The sequence below is a fragment of the Panulirus ornatus genome, chromosome 8 (genome assembly GCF_036320965.1).
Source record: "Panulirus ornatus isolate Po-2019 chromosome 8, ASM3632096v1, whole genome shotgun sequence".
Classification (NCBI taxonomy): domain Eukaryota; kingdom Metazoa; phylum Arthropoda; class Malacostraca; order Decapoda; family Palinuridae; genus Panulirus; species Panulirus ornatus.
In genome coordinates, this window is record NC_092231.1 from 6,443,197 (window position 1) to 6,456,643 (window position 13,447).

The following is a 13,447-nucleotide window of genomic DNA, read 5'->3' on the forward strand; positions in this document are numbered from 1 at the left end:
CAGTCCGTGCATACGGCTGCTGAGAATCGTATATTAGCCTAGTACTAACATATCGTCGAAGCGCAGTATAGCGGTAGCCTTTCATAGAAAATAACATCATGTTTAAAATACAAACTACATTCATATGTACATCTTTAATAACCTACTTTACAGAATCCATTTCATCAGTATATGATATTAAGCGATTAAGCTTCCATGCAGAAGGAACAGGCCTTAACAAACTGCTAGGTTCAGTGATCACTGAGGGTGTCATCATCGCCAAAGCCACCAGTCGAAAATTCTTTCAACACTCTGTTCAGGTTTTTAAGATGATCTTAAGAACAGTCATACTTTCACTTCATATATGGCTCCTTGTCCATTTGCAATTTTCTGTGTCGTATATATATTCTGGAGTGATTTTGTTCGGAGTCAGTTCAATGGAAATTCATGGTTATAATTTAATAAAACACGCAGGAGGAATCTCCATAGAAATAGTATTGTTATAAAGAGTTTTTGAGTATATTGCTAAATGCTGAACACTTTATTCATAAGATGGTGTTTTGAATTTTCCACTAAAGACGGTATGTGTGTGTGTCGCCGGACCATTGATTGTTACACTGCCGACATTACTGGCTCGTTTTTTACAGGATGTTTGTGAAGTCCACCCATCCTGTTTGTGAGTGAGAGCTTATCCTTTTTAAACTTTTTTTTTTCTCCCGGCTTATCGGTAGGCTTTAGAATCCTTGGACTTAGGGAGAGAGAGAGAGAGAGAGAGAGAGAGAGAGAGAGAGAGAGAGAGAGAGAGAGAGAGAGAGAGAGAGAGAGTTAATTTGCCGAACAGCCGGTGTACGGCAGACCCCGACTTATACCATCGGTAGAGTGACCATATTATCTGGAGTTAAAAGCGGGACATCTTTTGAGTACTGGAAAAAAGAAAAGTTTATGACCAAGAGCCGAAACAGCAGAGGGGGAAAAAAAATAACAGGCACTTCCCAACTGCGTTAAACCAGATAATATAATGGTGAGTGGCTGACGGTTTTACTATTAAACAAATGTAATTTCATGTTAGATCCTCAATAAAAATTTGGTCATGAAATTCGTATTTGAGCGTTGATATACGAAAATGAAGGGCATTATATACAAGTAATGCTTTGCTCGGCTATATATTACTCATCTTACGGTCCATCATTCGTAAAGAAAACATACGTTTCATTACAACGGGGAAAAAAAAAAAAGAATCCATGCTGTTGTTTAAATAACTGGGAATGATCTTGATAAAGGAGGGTATTTATGCTCATTCTCAACCAGAAGCAAGACATTTTCTCTTCCCTTAAAGTTTATGTGGGGAACAGCGGGACTTTGCACAGTTCTAACGCGCGACCGTCACCCCGAACTTGGGGCAAAATGGTCATTTAAACCAACGGTCACCTTCTCAAGGGGTAGTAGTCGTAGCGGCGCCATGGCTGCAACTCGCCTGCTGGTGTCGTCCTTGGTAACATGGTGGAGTAAGTCTCCAAATGTAGACACGATCGCTGGATGTCATTTCCCACCTCGTAACATCTAACGTTGTCTAACGTGAGACGATGTTCAAGGGGGAGGTGAGGAGGACCGACCTTCCACCTGGCAACGCAGGCTTATCTAAGCCAGCAGGTCCTGCCTCCCTCCTTGGTTGGAGGTTACTCCCGCATCAAGGTCATGGGTATCGGTGGTGGAGTTATGTGGGCGCAGAGGCAAGGTCAAGTAGGACGAATCTAATTACGGCTTATCTTGCGTCGAGGAGCCTGGAACCCTTCGTGTGCATGTGGGTGTAATAACATGAAGCATATGATTCCGAAGACTGTTGTACATGACGCCATGGGACCTTCGCTTGCAAAAGATGTATCAAAATATACGTTTTTAAAAGGAGATATTAAAAGATAAACAAAATATTTACGTATGGAAAGGATATGATTAAAAGATAACTTGAAATATTTACGTATTTATAAGGATATACCATTAAAACAAATATAAAATTTTGTATAGAAAAAAGATATCATTAAGTTGATGATTAACGAACTATTTCATATTTAGGTGTAGACAAAATAAGTCGCTAAAGTTCATTGTTAAGAGATGATGTAAACAAGATGGGTAATTTCTTGCTGCGCTCCGTTCTGCATCTGGGAAATAGTAACTTCCTCGCCTGGCCAGGCGCTTGCAGCTGTTGACGTGAGCATTTAGTGAAAGGCAACAGACGGTATGAGCCAGTACCGTACATAACTTATGTATATGTAAACCTTGGATGCCATATATATATATATATATATATATATATATATATTTTTTTTTTTTTTTTTTTTTTTTATACTTTGTCGCTGTCTCCCGCGTTTGCGAGGTAGCGCAAGGAAACAGACGAAAGAAATGGCCCAACCCCCCCCCCCCATACACATGTACATACACACGTCCACACACACAAATATACATACCTACACAGCTTTCCATGGTTTACCCCAGACGCTTCACATGCCTTGCTTCAATCCACTGACAGCACGTCAACCCCTGTATACCACATGACTCCAATTCACTCTATTCCTTGCCCTCCTTTCACCCTCCTGCATGTTCAGGCCCCGATCACACAAAATCTTTTTCACTCCATCTTTCCACCTCCAATTTGGTCTCCCTCTTCTCCTCGTTCCCTCCACCTCCGACACATATATCCTCTTGGTCAATCTCTCCTCACTCATTCTCTCCATGTGCCCAAACCATTTCAAAACACCCTCTTCTGCTCTCTCAACCACGCTCTTTTTATTTCCACACATCTCTCTTACCCTTACGTTACTTACTCGATCAAACCACCTCACACCACACATTGTCCTCAAACATCTCATTTCCAGCACATCCATCCTCCTGCGCACATCTCTATCCATAGCCCACGCCTCGCAACCATACAGCATTGTTGGAACCTATATATATATATATATATATATATATATATATATATATATATATATATATATAATTTGCGTTTGCCATGTATTCCCATACCCCATTTATACAGTGTAAGTTTTTCATTGTGAATATAAACTGCTTACTCAATCACTGACACCAATTCCCTTGACCTTTTGTGCATCCATGGCTCACCGCCCACAAGATGGGCACAAGTGTGCACTAAATTGGTTATTTTTTGCCGCAAAAATACACAAAAAAAATTTGATGAACAAGCTCAAACTGCTTTGCTTAATCATATGATCACTCTGATGGCTTTAGTTATGTGATGGGTTTATTATTGAAGTAATGGGGTTATAATTCACGCTGATGACCTAATTGGGTGAGGAACAAGTAAAGAAATCTCGTTTAGAACTGATAATATGGGGATCACTTGGTGGCAAGATGAGATTGCCTTAATGTTTCTAAGGGTTTATGATATAGTTTACTTGCTCAACCTTGCAAAATGTGGCTCTTTTTGATACGTGCATACAATATGGCACTATTTCTTTCGTATAAAATCCTTTGAAAATCTTGTAAGCATACGTTATTAACCTTATTGTCTTATTATATTTTTGATACTTAATTGTCTTTAAGGATCAGCGTTTCTGACGCTAGCCAACAGTAAGATAGCGGAGAAAGATGCACATCTGTAGAGCTCCTTTGTTCATAGCCAGGGAAATATTAGGGGCCAAGTCAAGTGCCTTGTGGCACTCCACAATTGATGCAGTGCCAGGGATGTGCCTGATAGTTGACTCTATGTGGGTAATGAGAAAGGGAACAACGAGCCAGGGGCCAAATATATCTGTGGGTGCAGGTCACATAGAACATTTGGATGTGAACTTGAGTGTGATTCTGTATGTATGTGTACGATTGCACGAATCAGAATATATAACTTTGGAAGTGACTGATTGTGAGAAGATAACCTAACCTAATCTAACCTAGACAGATTCCACAGTGGGTCAAATACAAGAACGAAATGAATCATGTAAATGCGGAGTAATGAGGTTGGAACCTATTGAAAGAAGGCCTGGATATGATTCTCATCTAGAATGCAATAAGTGGCAGAAATCTGAGAGTGAGAGGGGCTTGGAAGTCGATATCGTCCTTAACTTGTTGAGTCCCAGTTTAGAAGGGTATATGGAGACAATCGGCCCGCTGGCAAAAACATCAGAACACCATTCAAGCTATTCACATCCCACACGAGTACTAAACTAATATACGTTTCTCAAGTTTGCTCAACGCACTTAAAGAAGCACATAAAGCTTATAGAGAAGGTCCAGAGGTGAGCATCAAAGATAATACCGAAATTAAGAGAGCAAAGTTACAGGGAAAGGCTAGTAGGATTAAATTTGCTCACCATGGAAGGGAGAAGAGTAAGGGATAACCCGATTTCAAACTTTTTTTTTAAATCATTTGATGATGTAGAGTGAAAATCTCTGTAAAAGTTGCATAGACGCAAACACAGGTCAAAACATGAAATTTAAGAAACTTGTCAGAGAAGGATGTAATACGAAAATGTAATACGAATTGTGTATACTGCATAGGGTCCTACTGAATTCGGATGTTTAAAAAGCTGTGACATTAGAGAAAGTTCTCGAGAAGGGGCCCCACGAGTGTAGAACTCTCTCTCTCCGTACAGTACAAATAGGTAATTACACACACACACACACGCACACACACACCACACACACACACAACAATAACACCTTTGGGTCAATCATATATTTTGTCTCTTGTGGTCGAGAACATTTATCTTTTACGATCTTTTTGTATCCAGAACGAAATAATATATATGCCACTTGGAATCTTGAGACCTGCGGAGTATGCCAGCACGTTGCTGCTTCCCCTAATTAAGGAAACAGGTCCTCCAGCAAGAGCGGCCAAGGTTAGGTTAGGAAACTCGGGCGGAGGTCCAGCCAGTTGAGTGTACGTGGGAGGGGAAGTGAGCATTGCGAGTGTCGATGCTTCCGAAAGACGACTTGGGTCTTTATCTGGTATCGTTGTAGGAGGAAAGTTCGTTCGGTTATGTGTGTACAGAGAGGTTAGAAAGAACGCCCAGAAATCATAGAAGTCATCCCTCGTCAGGTAGGCTGCACCGTATTACGATAACATGAAGAAAACGTTGATTTTTCCGGAAGTCGTTGGGAACTTGGGCATCCGCCATCTTTGTTTCCCCCAGCCACCAATACCAGGATAGACGTTGTTCAAAAATCTATTTTTTTTTTTCTTTCCCCGAGATGCTAGTTAGTAATAATGGCTGTGGTGGGATGTGTTTGATTTGATTTCACCCATGACAGTCGGGTCATTTAGCAACACAGGTCATGATGTTGAGGAAGACTTTAGATGAAACAGCGATGTTGAGGTACTTTGCAACACTGCCTGTGAAATGGTTGGAGATATCGTAGGCAAATGGTTAAGTGAGGATGTGATCACAGCTTGCAGGCGCCTTTGTTCATTGACTGTAAGAGAGTACCCTTGAAAGACTAACGACAGAAGACCTGATGGTCTGTGATTAGGTTATCTACTGAAGGACAGTAATGATATCCTCGAGTCCTTATCTCTGTAGATGGGGACAGGATAGTACAAGCAGAAGGCTCCTTCCCACCCACCCACTATAGATGGAGGCAGGATAGTACAAGCAGAAGGCTCCTCCCCACCCACCCACTATAGATGGGGACAGGATAGTATAAGCAGAAGGCTCCTTCCCACCCGCCACTATAGATGGAGGCAGGATAGTACAAGCAGAAGGCTCCTCCCCACCCACCACTATAGATGTAGTCATGATAGTACAAGCAGAAGGCTCCTCCCCACCCACCACTATAGATGTAGACAGGATAGTACAAGCAGAAGGCTCCTCCCCACCCACCACTATAGATGTAGACAGGATAGTACAAGCAGAAGGCTCCTCCCCACCCACCACTATAGATGTAGACAGGATAGTACAAGCAGAAGGCTCCTCCCCACCCACCACTATAGATGGAGACAGGATAGTACAAGCAGAAGGCTCCTCCCCACCCACCACTATAGATGGAGACAGGATAGTACAAGCAGAAGGCTCCTTCCCACCCACCCACTATAGATGGAGGCAGGATAGTACAAGCAGAAGGCTCCTCCCCACCCACCCACTATAGATGGGGACAGGATAGTATAAGCAGAAGGCTCCTTCCCACCCGCCACTATAGATGGAGGCAGGATAGTACAAGCAGAAGGCTCCTCCCCACCCACCACTATAGATGTAGTCATGATAGTACAAGCAGAAGGCTCCTCCCCACCCACCACTGTAGATGTAGACAGGATAGTACAAGCAGAAGGCTCCTCCCCACCCACCACTATAGATGTAGACAGGATAGTACAAGCAGAAGGCTCCTCCCCACCCACCACTATAGATGGAGACAGCATAGCAAAGCAGAAGGTTCCTCCCCACCCACCACCACCACCACTCCCTCCAACACATCGCCTCAGGGTCAGGTTATAATGAAGGTCAAGTTCACCTACCTCATGACGTCTGCTGCCAGAGGAGGACTTTTTGTACCACATTTCCCGCGTCCTTGGTTCTTCTTATGAGTAGATATCTGGACGAAAAATATCATCTCATAATTTTTTATTTACCTTTCTAAAAATTTACTTCCTCTCTCTTTCCAGGTGTCGACATGACTAGGTTATGAGGGCGGGTGCCCGGCTGTTGTCATGGGCGTGAAATGGGCGTTCGTGTGGGCGTGGTGGGTGATGGGCGTGGTGTCGCTCCCATGCCGGGCTCACAGAACGCAGGAAGACCCGCGCCTCAACCTCAGGGTCCTTGATGTCGCCCACCTCCGCCGGGTAAGTCCTTCTACGAGGTCTGGTACTTCCTCGTACATGCACTTGTACTGCAGGGTACACACACCACACGGTATACATGTGTTCATACACCTAAGCTTTCTTATACATACGCATTCATACAGGTACATAGACAAATGAACACGTCAGTAGCAAGCAGAGATACACACACACACACACACACACACAGGTCCAAACATGGCAGCCGGCTCACAGTCAACCCAGATGTTCATCCTTCACCCTTTTGGGGGATTTTGGTCGATAGATGTAGATCTGGCCTAGACTTGGCAAGTCTTTCGTGCGAGATGACATACACGAAAGCGCTACGTGCAGGAGCAGCCGCTTTCGGCGAGAGTTGCCCGTTCGTGTGGAGTGAATAGAATGCCAGACGAACATAGTCAATGAATGTGGGAGAAAATGGAAGTTGAAGACACTTCAAGGAAGTGGAGGATTTAGACGTGTGTGTGTGTGTGTGTGTGTGTGTGTGTGTGTGTGTGTGGGAGACGTGATGGTACGTAAAGGTAGGAGCGCTGACTGAGCGGCATTGAGTGAGTGGTGTGAGCTCAGACCCACAGGATGTGATATAGACGGTGTATGTGAGAGAAGGTGTGGTATTGTTATGTGTGGTCAGGCTAGATGGTTGACAGCGAGTGAGTCAGTATGAGATTGCTGGTTGGAAAGGTCAAGTTACGTGGAAGCATAAGGTCATGTTGCTTAAGGTCGTGTTACATCGTTGCGTGAAGTCAAATTACGTAGTTGCGTATGTGCCACGTAATGATAAGGCAGAGAAGGTTAATGACGCCTTCTGGGGAGAAGCTTGGGGTGATGGGGAGAAGCTGTGGGTGATGGTTAGGTGGGTGACGAAAGTGAAGAAGGGGTGAGAGGTGTATGTGCGTGTGTGTTTGTCTGTGTGGGTGGGTGGGTGTATTACGGGGAGGTCTTGGGTGTAGATGACACAGGTGATAGAAAATGTGGACTATGAGCACCAAGAGGCATCAGTGTTGCAAAAACATCTTAAACGTAAAGCTGTTCTTAGATACACACGGTACAGACATAGAAAACGTGACAGACGAGAGAAATTTTCAATAAGAAGGAATATGATAGTTAGTTAGAGGGTTGTAAAGGTGAGTCTAATAGACCATACGGTGTCGGTATGTAGGTTCGAACACTGTTTGTAGAGAGTTAAGGACGAGAGAAATATGGCTGACAAATCTGGGATGGATAAGAGTATAGGGGAAGGTGTCGAAGAGATGGACTTGAAACGTACCTTCCCATAGCACGTCAGGTGGAGAGCTTACACGATCCTTAACACCTGTTGGTGAGGTTAAGGCGATGTGGAGAAGAACTGAAGAGACTGCAGTATTCAAGGCTGCCGAGGGATGGAGGTGTGTGTGTGTGTGTGTGTGTGTGTGTGTGTGTAGTACAACTTAGGATGTGGCGGAAGTGCGTCTGGAGAGGTAGAATGTAATGGAATGAAGATTTAAGAAAGTAGTTGGAGGGAAACAAAAGAGTGTGAAATGAGAAGCTGAATCTGCAGGAAAATAAGTGATGTAGGGAGGACAAAAAGTGTTAGATATAGTCATGAATAGTAGATTAAACGAAAAATGGTACATATCAATAAAATCAATGTTATTGAGGATCTCAGAAGATGATCATTATAGTAAAGAGAATTACCAGCTGTTCTGAAGGAAGGGGAAGAATAAGTGGAACACAAGCAAGCGTAAAGGTTTCACGTGAAAGTATATCATTAAACAAGTCTGGTCGAATGCTGGTGACAGAGGGAGGATGTATAGTTTGCAGGGGATGGGATACCATACTGACGCAGATGATGGCGATGGAGACAGGTTTGATGGTGTAATAGGGACAGAGGAAGATATGATAAAGGAGGAAGAAAGAATAGCAGTAAAGCTTTTGCTGATGAATGGAAAAGCTGGGAGTATAGATGAAATGGTGAGCGAGATAATGAAGACTGGAGGCGACACTGGTGTGGGGCTGGAACTGGAAAGTGTGTTATGGATGCATGGAACACTGGCCAGGTGCCTGGTGACTGGACGAGAGGCAGTAATTGTTCACCTGCATTAAGGTGTATGGATGTATGAACTGTATAGGGATAAGTTTACTCAACATTACTGGCAAAGGTGTGTGTCTGGTAGTGACTGCTCGTGTTGTGAGGACGAGTGAACAACACCTTGTTGGTGAGGAACAAGTTGGGTTTAGGAAGGGGAAATGATGCGTGGATGGGACTTGTGAACTGTTAGACAAGTAGCGGAGAAGGTGTTAGAGAAAGGGGGCTATATGCCATTTATGGAACCAGAAAAAAACGTATGAAAATAGACGTTTAAAAGCACTCGTGGAAGCTCTGAATGTTCGTAGCGTTTATAGAAGACTTTTGAGTGCACTCAGGAGCATTTGTAATGTAAGCAGTGCATATGTTAAGGTAAGTAAGGCTGTACGAGTGGAAGGGCTGGAGTAGATGTCGATATGGGTCAAGATCTGTGTCATCTCAATTAGTAAATGATTTTTATGGATGTTTACATTAACGAGAGATGGGAGCCGAGGTTGGAGGTGATCGTGGTGTGGTGCTTAACCATGAAGAAACAGAACGGAGGTTAGGGCAGTTGTTGTATGCAGATGACGCCGTGTTGGTGGATGAATCGGAGAGAGTTAAGGAGAGAATGGTGGGCCGGTTGGATGACGTATGTAGGACAAAAACGAGGAGGAAGAGGAAGATGCTAAATGGAAATACGAATAAGAGGAAAATTCAAGTTCTTGAAGGATAAGGAAGATCGGACCGTGCGTTCAGTTCGTATGGTGAAAAACAGAAAATTGCAGATAAGTATTTCAGGGTAGACTTCGGTAAAGATATCAGTGGTAAAACTGAAGTTGAGGGAAGAGTCATGTAGAGAGGGAAAAAAAATCATGGTGTACTGAAAGCTGCGATGAATGATGAAAGCCGTGTGCATGAAGGCGCATTCGTTCCCCGTGCTAAGGTATGGCTGTCTTACCCTTGTGTATACAGGTCAGGATATGTAAGAAAATAAGGGCTTTTGAGATGGATAATTTGCAACGTAGAGTTGGAATCTGGAAGGATATACTGGCTGAAGTTGTGAGACGCTTATGTGGTGTGAAGGAGTCAGTAGAAAGGCTTGTACATGGATCTTCCTTCCGATCGCATGGTCGTTGTAAGACGTGTGGTAGATGAGTGGTTGGTCAAGGTATATATACAGCAGAATAGTAGAAGGTATAAGGAGGAAGGATAGACAAGACGTAGAGGTGCATTGATGCAGTGAGAATCCCGATTAGGGTTGGGGATATCTTAGATGAGAATGTTAAGAGATATGATCGGGGGATTGGATGCAACGGAAGGATTATGTAAATGGAGATGATGTTAATCTCGACGAATCAACTTAGTTTGCGAAGTGAAGAAATAAGAAGCACTTTATAAGTGTGTTAAGTCCATGTTTCACTTTTGACACACAAGGTAGCTTGAGTTGAGGATGAGTGTGTGTGTATGTGTGCGAAGGGAGAGGGGGGGTGTGATGTGGAGGCTGTATGGACCTGATCCATCCATCAAATAGAAATTGATACTGATAGACAGATAGATAAGATATTCCGCAGTGTTCACTGGTAGGTTCTGTGTGTTCTGTATCTCCACTGCACTGTGAACACTGATGTGCTTCTCTTATCAGTCGTCATATCTTCCCATATCTTATATTTCTCCTCATTTGTATACCATCTGTTAGTATCAGGAAACATATTATCTAAGATAAAAGATAACAGCAGTTCCTAGTATTAGGGAACATTAAGATAAAAGATATCAGAAGTTCCAAGTATATCATTACCTTTTAAAATCACTTGATAGACAGGAAAAGCAGTGAAATACACTTGAATATTGGTCAGTACAATTAACAAAATGCTATGTTGTACAACGTCGAGAGAAAATATAATATATAGTTGCTGTACACTGCAGAGAGAAAGTTTAGCTCAGTGGTGTGGCTGTGGGCCGGAGGGTCTCCTGACTGTGTTTACCACCCTCAGGAGGAGAGTGAGGAGCCTAATGCTGCTGCTGGAGTAGGAGCAGAGGGAGGGCTGAGCCAACACCTGGCGCTAGAGTTACACGGAGGAGAGGACCGCGCGAGAAGCCTCGCTCACACCTACTCCCTCCACTACGTCCGTCAGGTTTGAAAATCCTGTTTTCTCTCACCCTTCCATTTTCTGTCGTCTTTAGTAATAACCTATTTGAAATTGACCGTTTTTTTACAGTATGGGGATAGAGTTTATGTATTTAATTTAACATTACAGTGTTCAGACTTATGTACTCTTGTTTCCCTGTCTGTGTGTTTATATAATAGTAAAAGGGAGGGAGGGAGTTTTACACTCGTAGGCCCAGTACCTATTCAACTGTCTTTTCTCATCGTACAACTTTTAAAAATCTTGTTTATTGTGTCCGCTCTCTATCAACATTTTGCTTATTCCGTTCATTTCCTACTATCCTCATGTACAGACAGTTCCTCACATTTTTCTTGTGTGTTTCTTTCCATAGCTTCTTTTCATGACATTCTGTTGTTCTTACCTGATGTGGAGGGGAAAAAAATCACTCGAAACTATCACTTTTATAGGAAAGATGTCGTTATGTTTCTCCTCTTCCTTATCTCTTCCATTAGAGGTCTTCAAATAGCCATTAGCCTTTCTCTGTAGTTTTAGCCTCCTTGTTTCATTTACCCATCATCATTGTCCAACAGACACTTTCCCACCAGATGTGTACGTTTCTTCAAGTGCATGATAAACCACCAGAGCTCGAGATGTATTGACTTACAAATCCCGTATGTGTGTTGTAAACTGTTCTCTCTTTTATGTTAAAGTCTTCCGCGCCATTGCCAAAAAGTCCTCATCGAGGCCATAAGAGAATTTGCACCATCAAAGTAGGACTCAGTTTCTTTTAAGTAGATATATTAGGTTTTCAAGGTTGATTAGATATTGTAGTGGTATCAGGTGTGTTTATTGTGTACAGCAGTGGCATATATAAATCTATGAAAGGAAATATGTAAGTTAAAAGGAGAAACGGGCAGAAATTGGGGTTTTGTGGCCAAAAATTGGTTTCGGAGGCATGAAACGTAAATAAGGTACAGCTGCTCCTCCGAAAAAATCCTGTCCAATTCTAGATTTATAGTGACGATTGTGACGAGATGTAGAAGGAACAAATAGAAGGTAAAGCGGATTTTACAGAAGTGGAAGAAAGCGTATGATTACGTTTGGGTATCTGTTGAAGGAAGGGAATTCGTTGATGAAAAGGAGGAGTAGGCAGGAGACAGGACAGAACCCTTAGAAACAACCATGATAGGCAAAGGAGAGGTTGATATTGGTTACGAAGACAGACCAGCCATAGAGGATGTAAGATATAAAAGAATAAGAGTGAGGGAAGAGCCAAAGAAAGGGAGGCTTGTAGACTAGACCCCAGTGCCACACCCTGTCGAGATCTTTCAGTATATCAAGATCTGACAGCAGGAAAATAGGAAAGGACTTCACCAGTGGATCTACTTTCATCAGAGAGAAGACTGTGAGGCTCAACATTCTTAAGGTCACTGGAGTCCAGGAAAGACCTGCATATTGGAAACAGTGAAAGTCAGGGCAGAAGAACGATAGTTGGAAGGGTTAGAACGGTTACCCTTTTTGAAAGAGGCTTTACCAGTCCATATTTTCTAAGAAGGAAAAGTTTTAGTTTTCAGACAGAAATGGAATAGACGAGCAAGCACCGGCGCACGTGCAGAAGCACATCGCTTTTCAAAAGACGAGGAAGGATGCCGTCTGAAACATGTGCCTCGCTTGTGTTTAGATAAAGAAGAGCTGATTGGATTGTGTGGAAAATAAGAATATACAGAGATGGGAACATGATCAGCAAGAGGAGCATCCGGAATGAGGGAATGTTCAGAGTCATCTGAGGTGGAGTTAAAGGAGGGAAGAGGAAGAAAAAGAGCTGCTTTGGATCATCATCATAGAGACGGAAAGTTGATGAAAAAAAAAGTTCGGTACGACAAAGATACTTTTCCTCGGTGCCCAGAAGAATGTGACAGTGAATAAAAAAAAGAAAAAGAGGAGAGATTGCCACACTCCCTTCCACTAAATGCCTTGCGTCACGAATGACATATTTACATTGATTTCGGTCGGAGATGAAAGGTGAATGTGTGTGTTGGGGAAGTGCGAGTTTCCCCAGGCCACTTCACCCGAACTGCCTCAGAAGAGAAAAGGCTGAAAAAGCGGAAGAAGAGGCAGTCCTAAAGAACGGCTTTCTGTCTCCCTTTCCTGCGGCAGTGAACTGTTGATTTACTCCCAACCAGAGACGAACACCTCATCCAAGAAAGTCAATACAGTCTTCTCGTATATTAGTCCAGTCAACGCTTGTACAGTGCCAATATTGAAACACCGTAGGACAGATGGAGGAGCAGGAAGAGGTGCGGTCAGCACAGAGCCATCTACAGTGAAGTGGTCTCTAATGAACCAACTGTGGACGAGATTATAACTGTATCTTGAGCGTGAAGGATCGGCTGTAAAATAAACAGATCCAGACAGAGTGCTGCTGGGAGGGTGGTCATGAGGGCCTGGAATATGGGCCAATAAGAATGGAAAAATTGGGGTTTCAAGAGCCTCTCTCTCTTTTACCCCCATGACCTCCACCATCTATTAAGGAGGA

The 13,447-nt window shown here is 43.1% G+C and overlaps 1 protein-coding gene across 3 annotated transcripts in view; it reads left to right on the top strand.

Annotated features, from left to right (window-relative positions):
• Positions 1 to 13,447, top strand: part of LOC139749788 (furin-like protease kpc-1) — a 51,358-nt gene that overhangs the window by 11,333 nt on the left and 26,578 nt on the right. For all 3 annotated transcript variants that reach the window (XM_071664035.1, XM_071664034.1, XM_071664036.1), the window contains exons 2-3: positions 6,586 to 6,762; positions 10,798 to 10,938. In XM_071664035.1, the coding sequence (XP_071520136.1) occupies positions 6,631 to 6,762; positions 10,798 to 10,938 (273 nt within the window). In that variant the 5' untranslated portion in view covers positions 6,586 to 6,630. The remainder of the gene's footprint in view (positions 1 to 6,585; positions 6,763 to 10,797; positions 10,939 to 13,447) is intronic.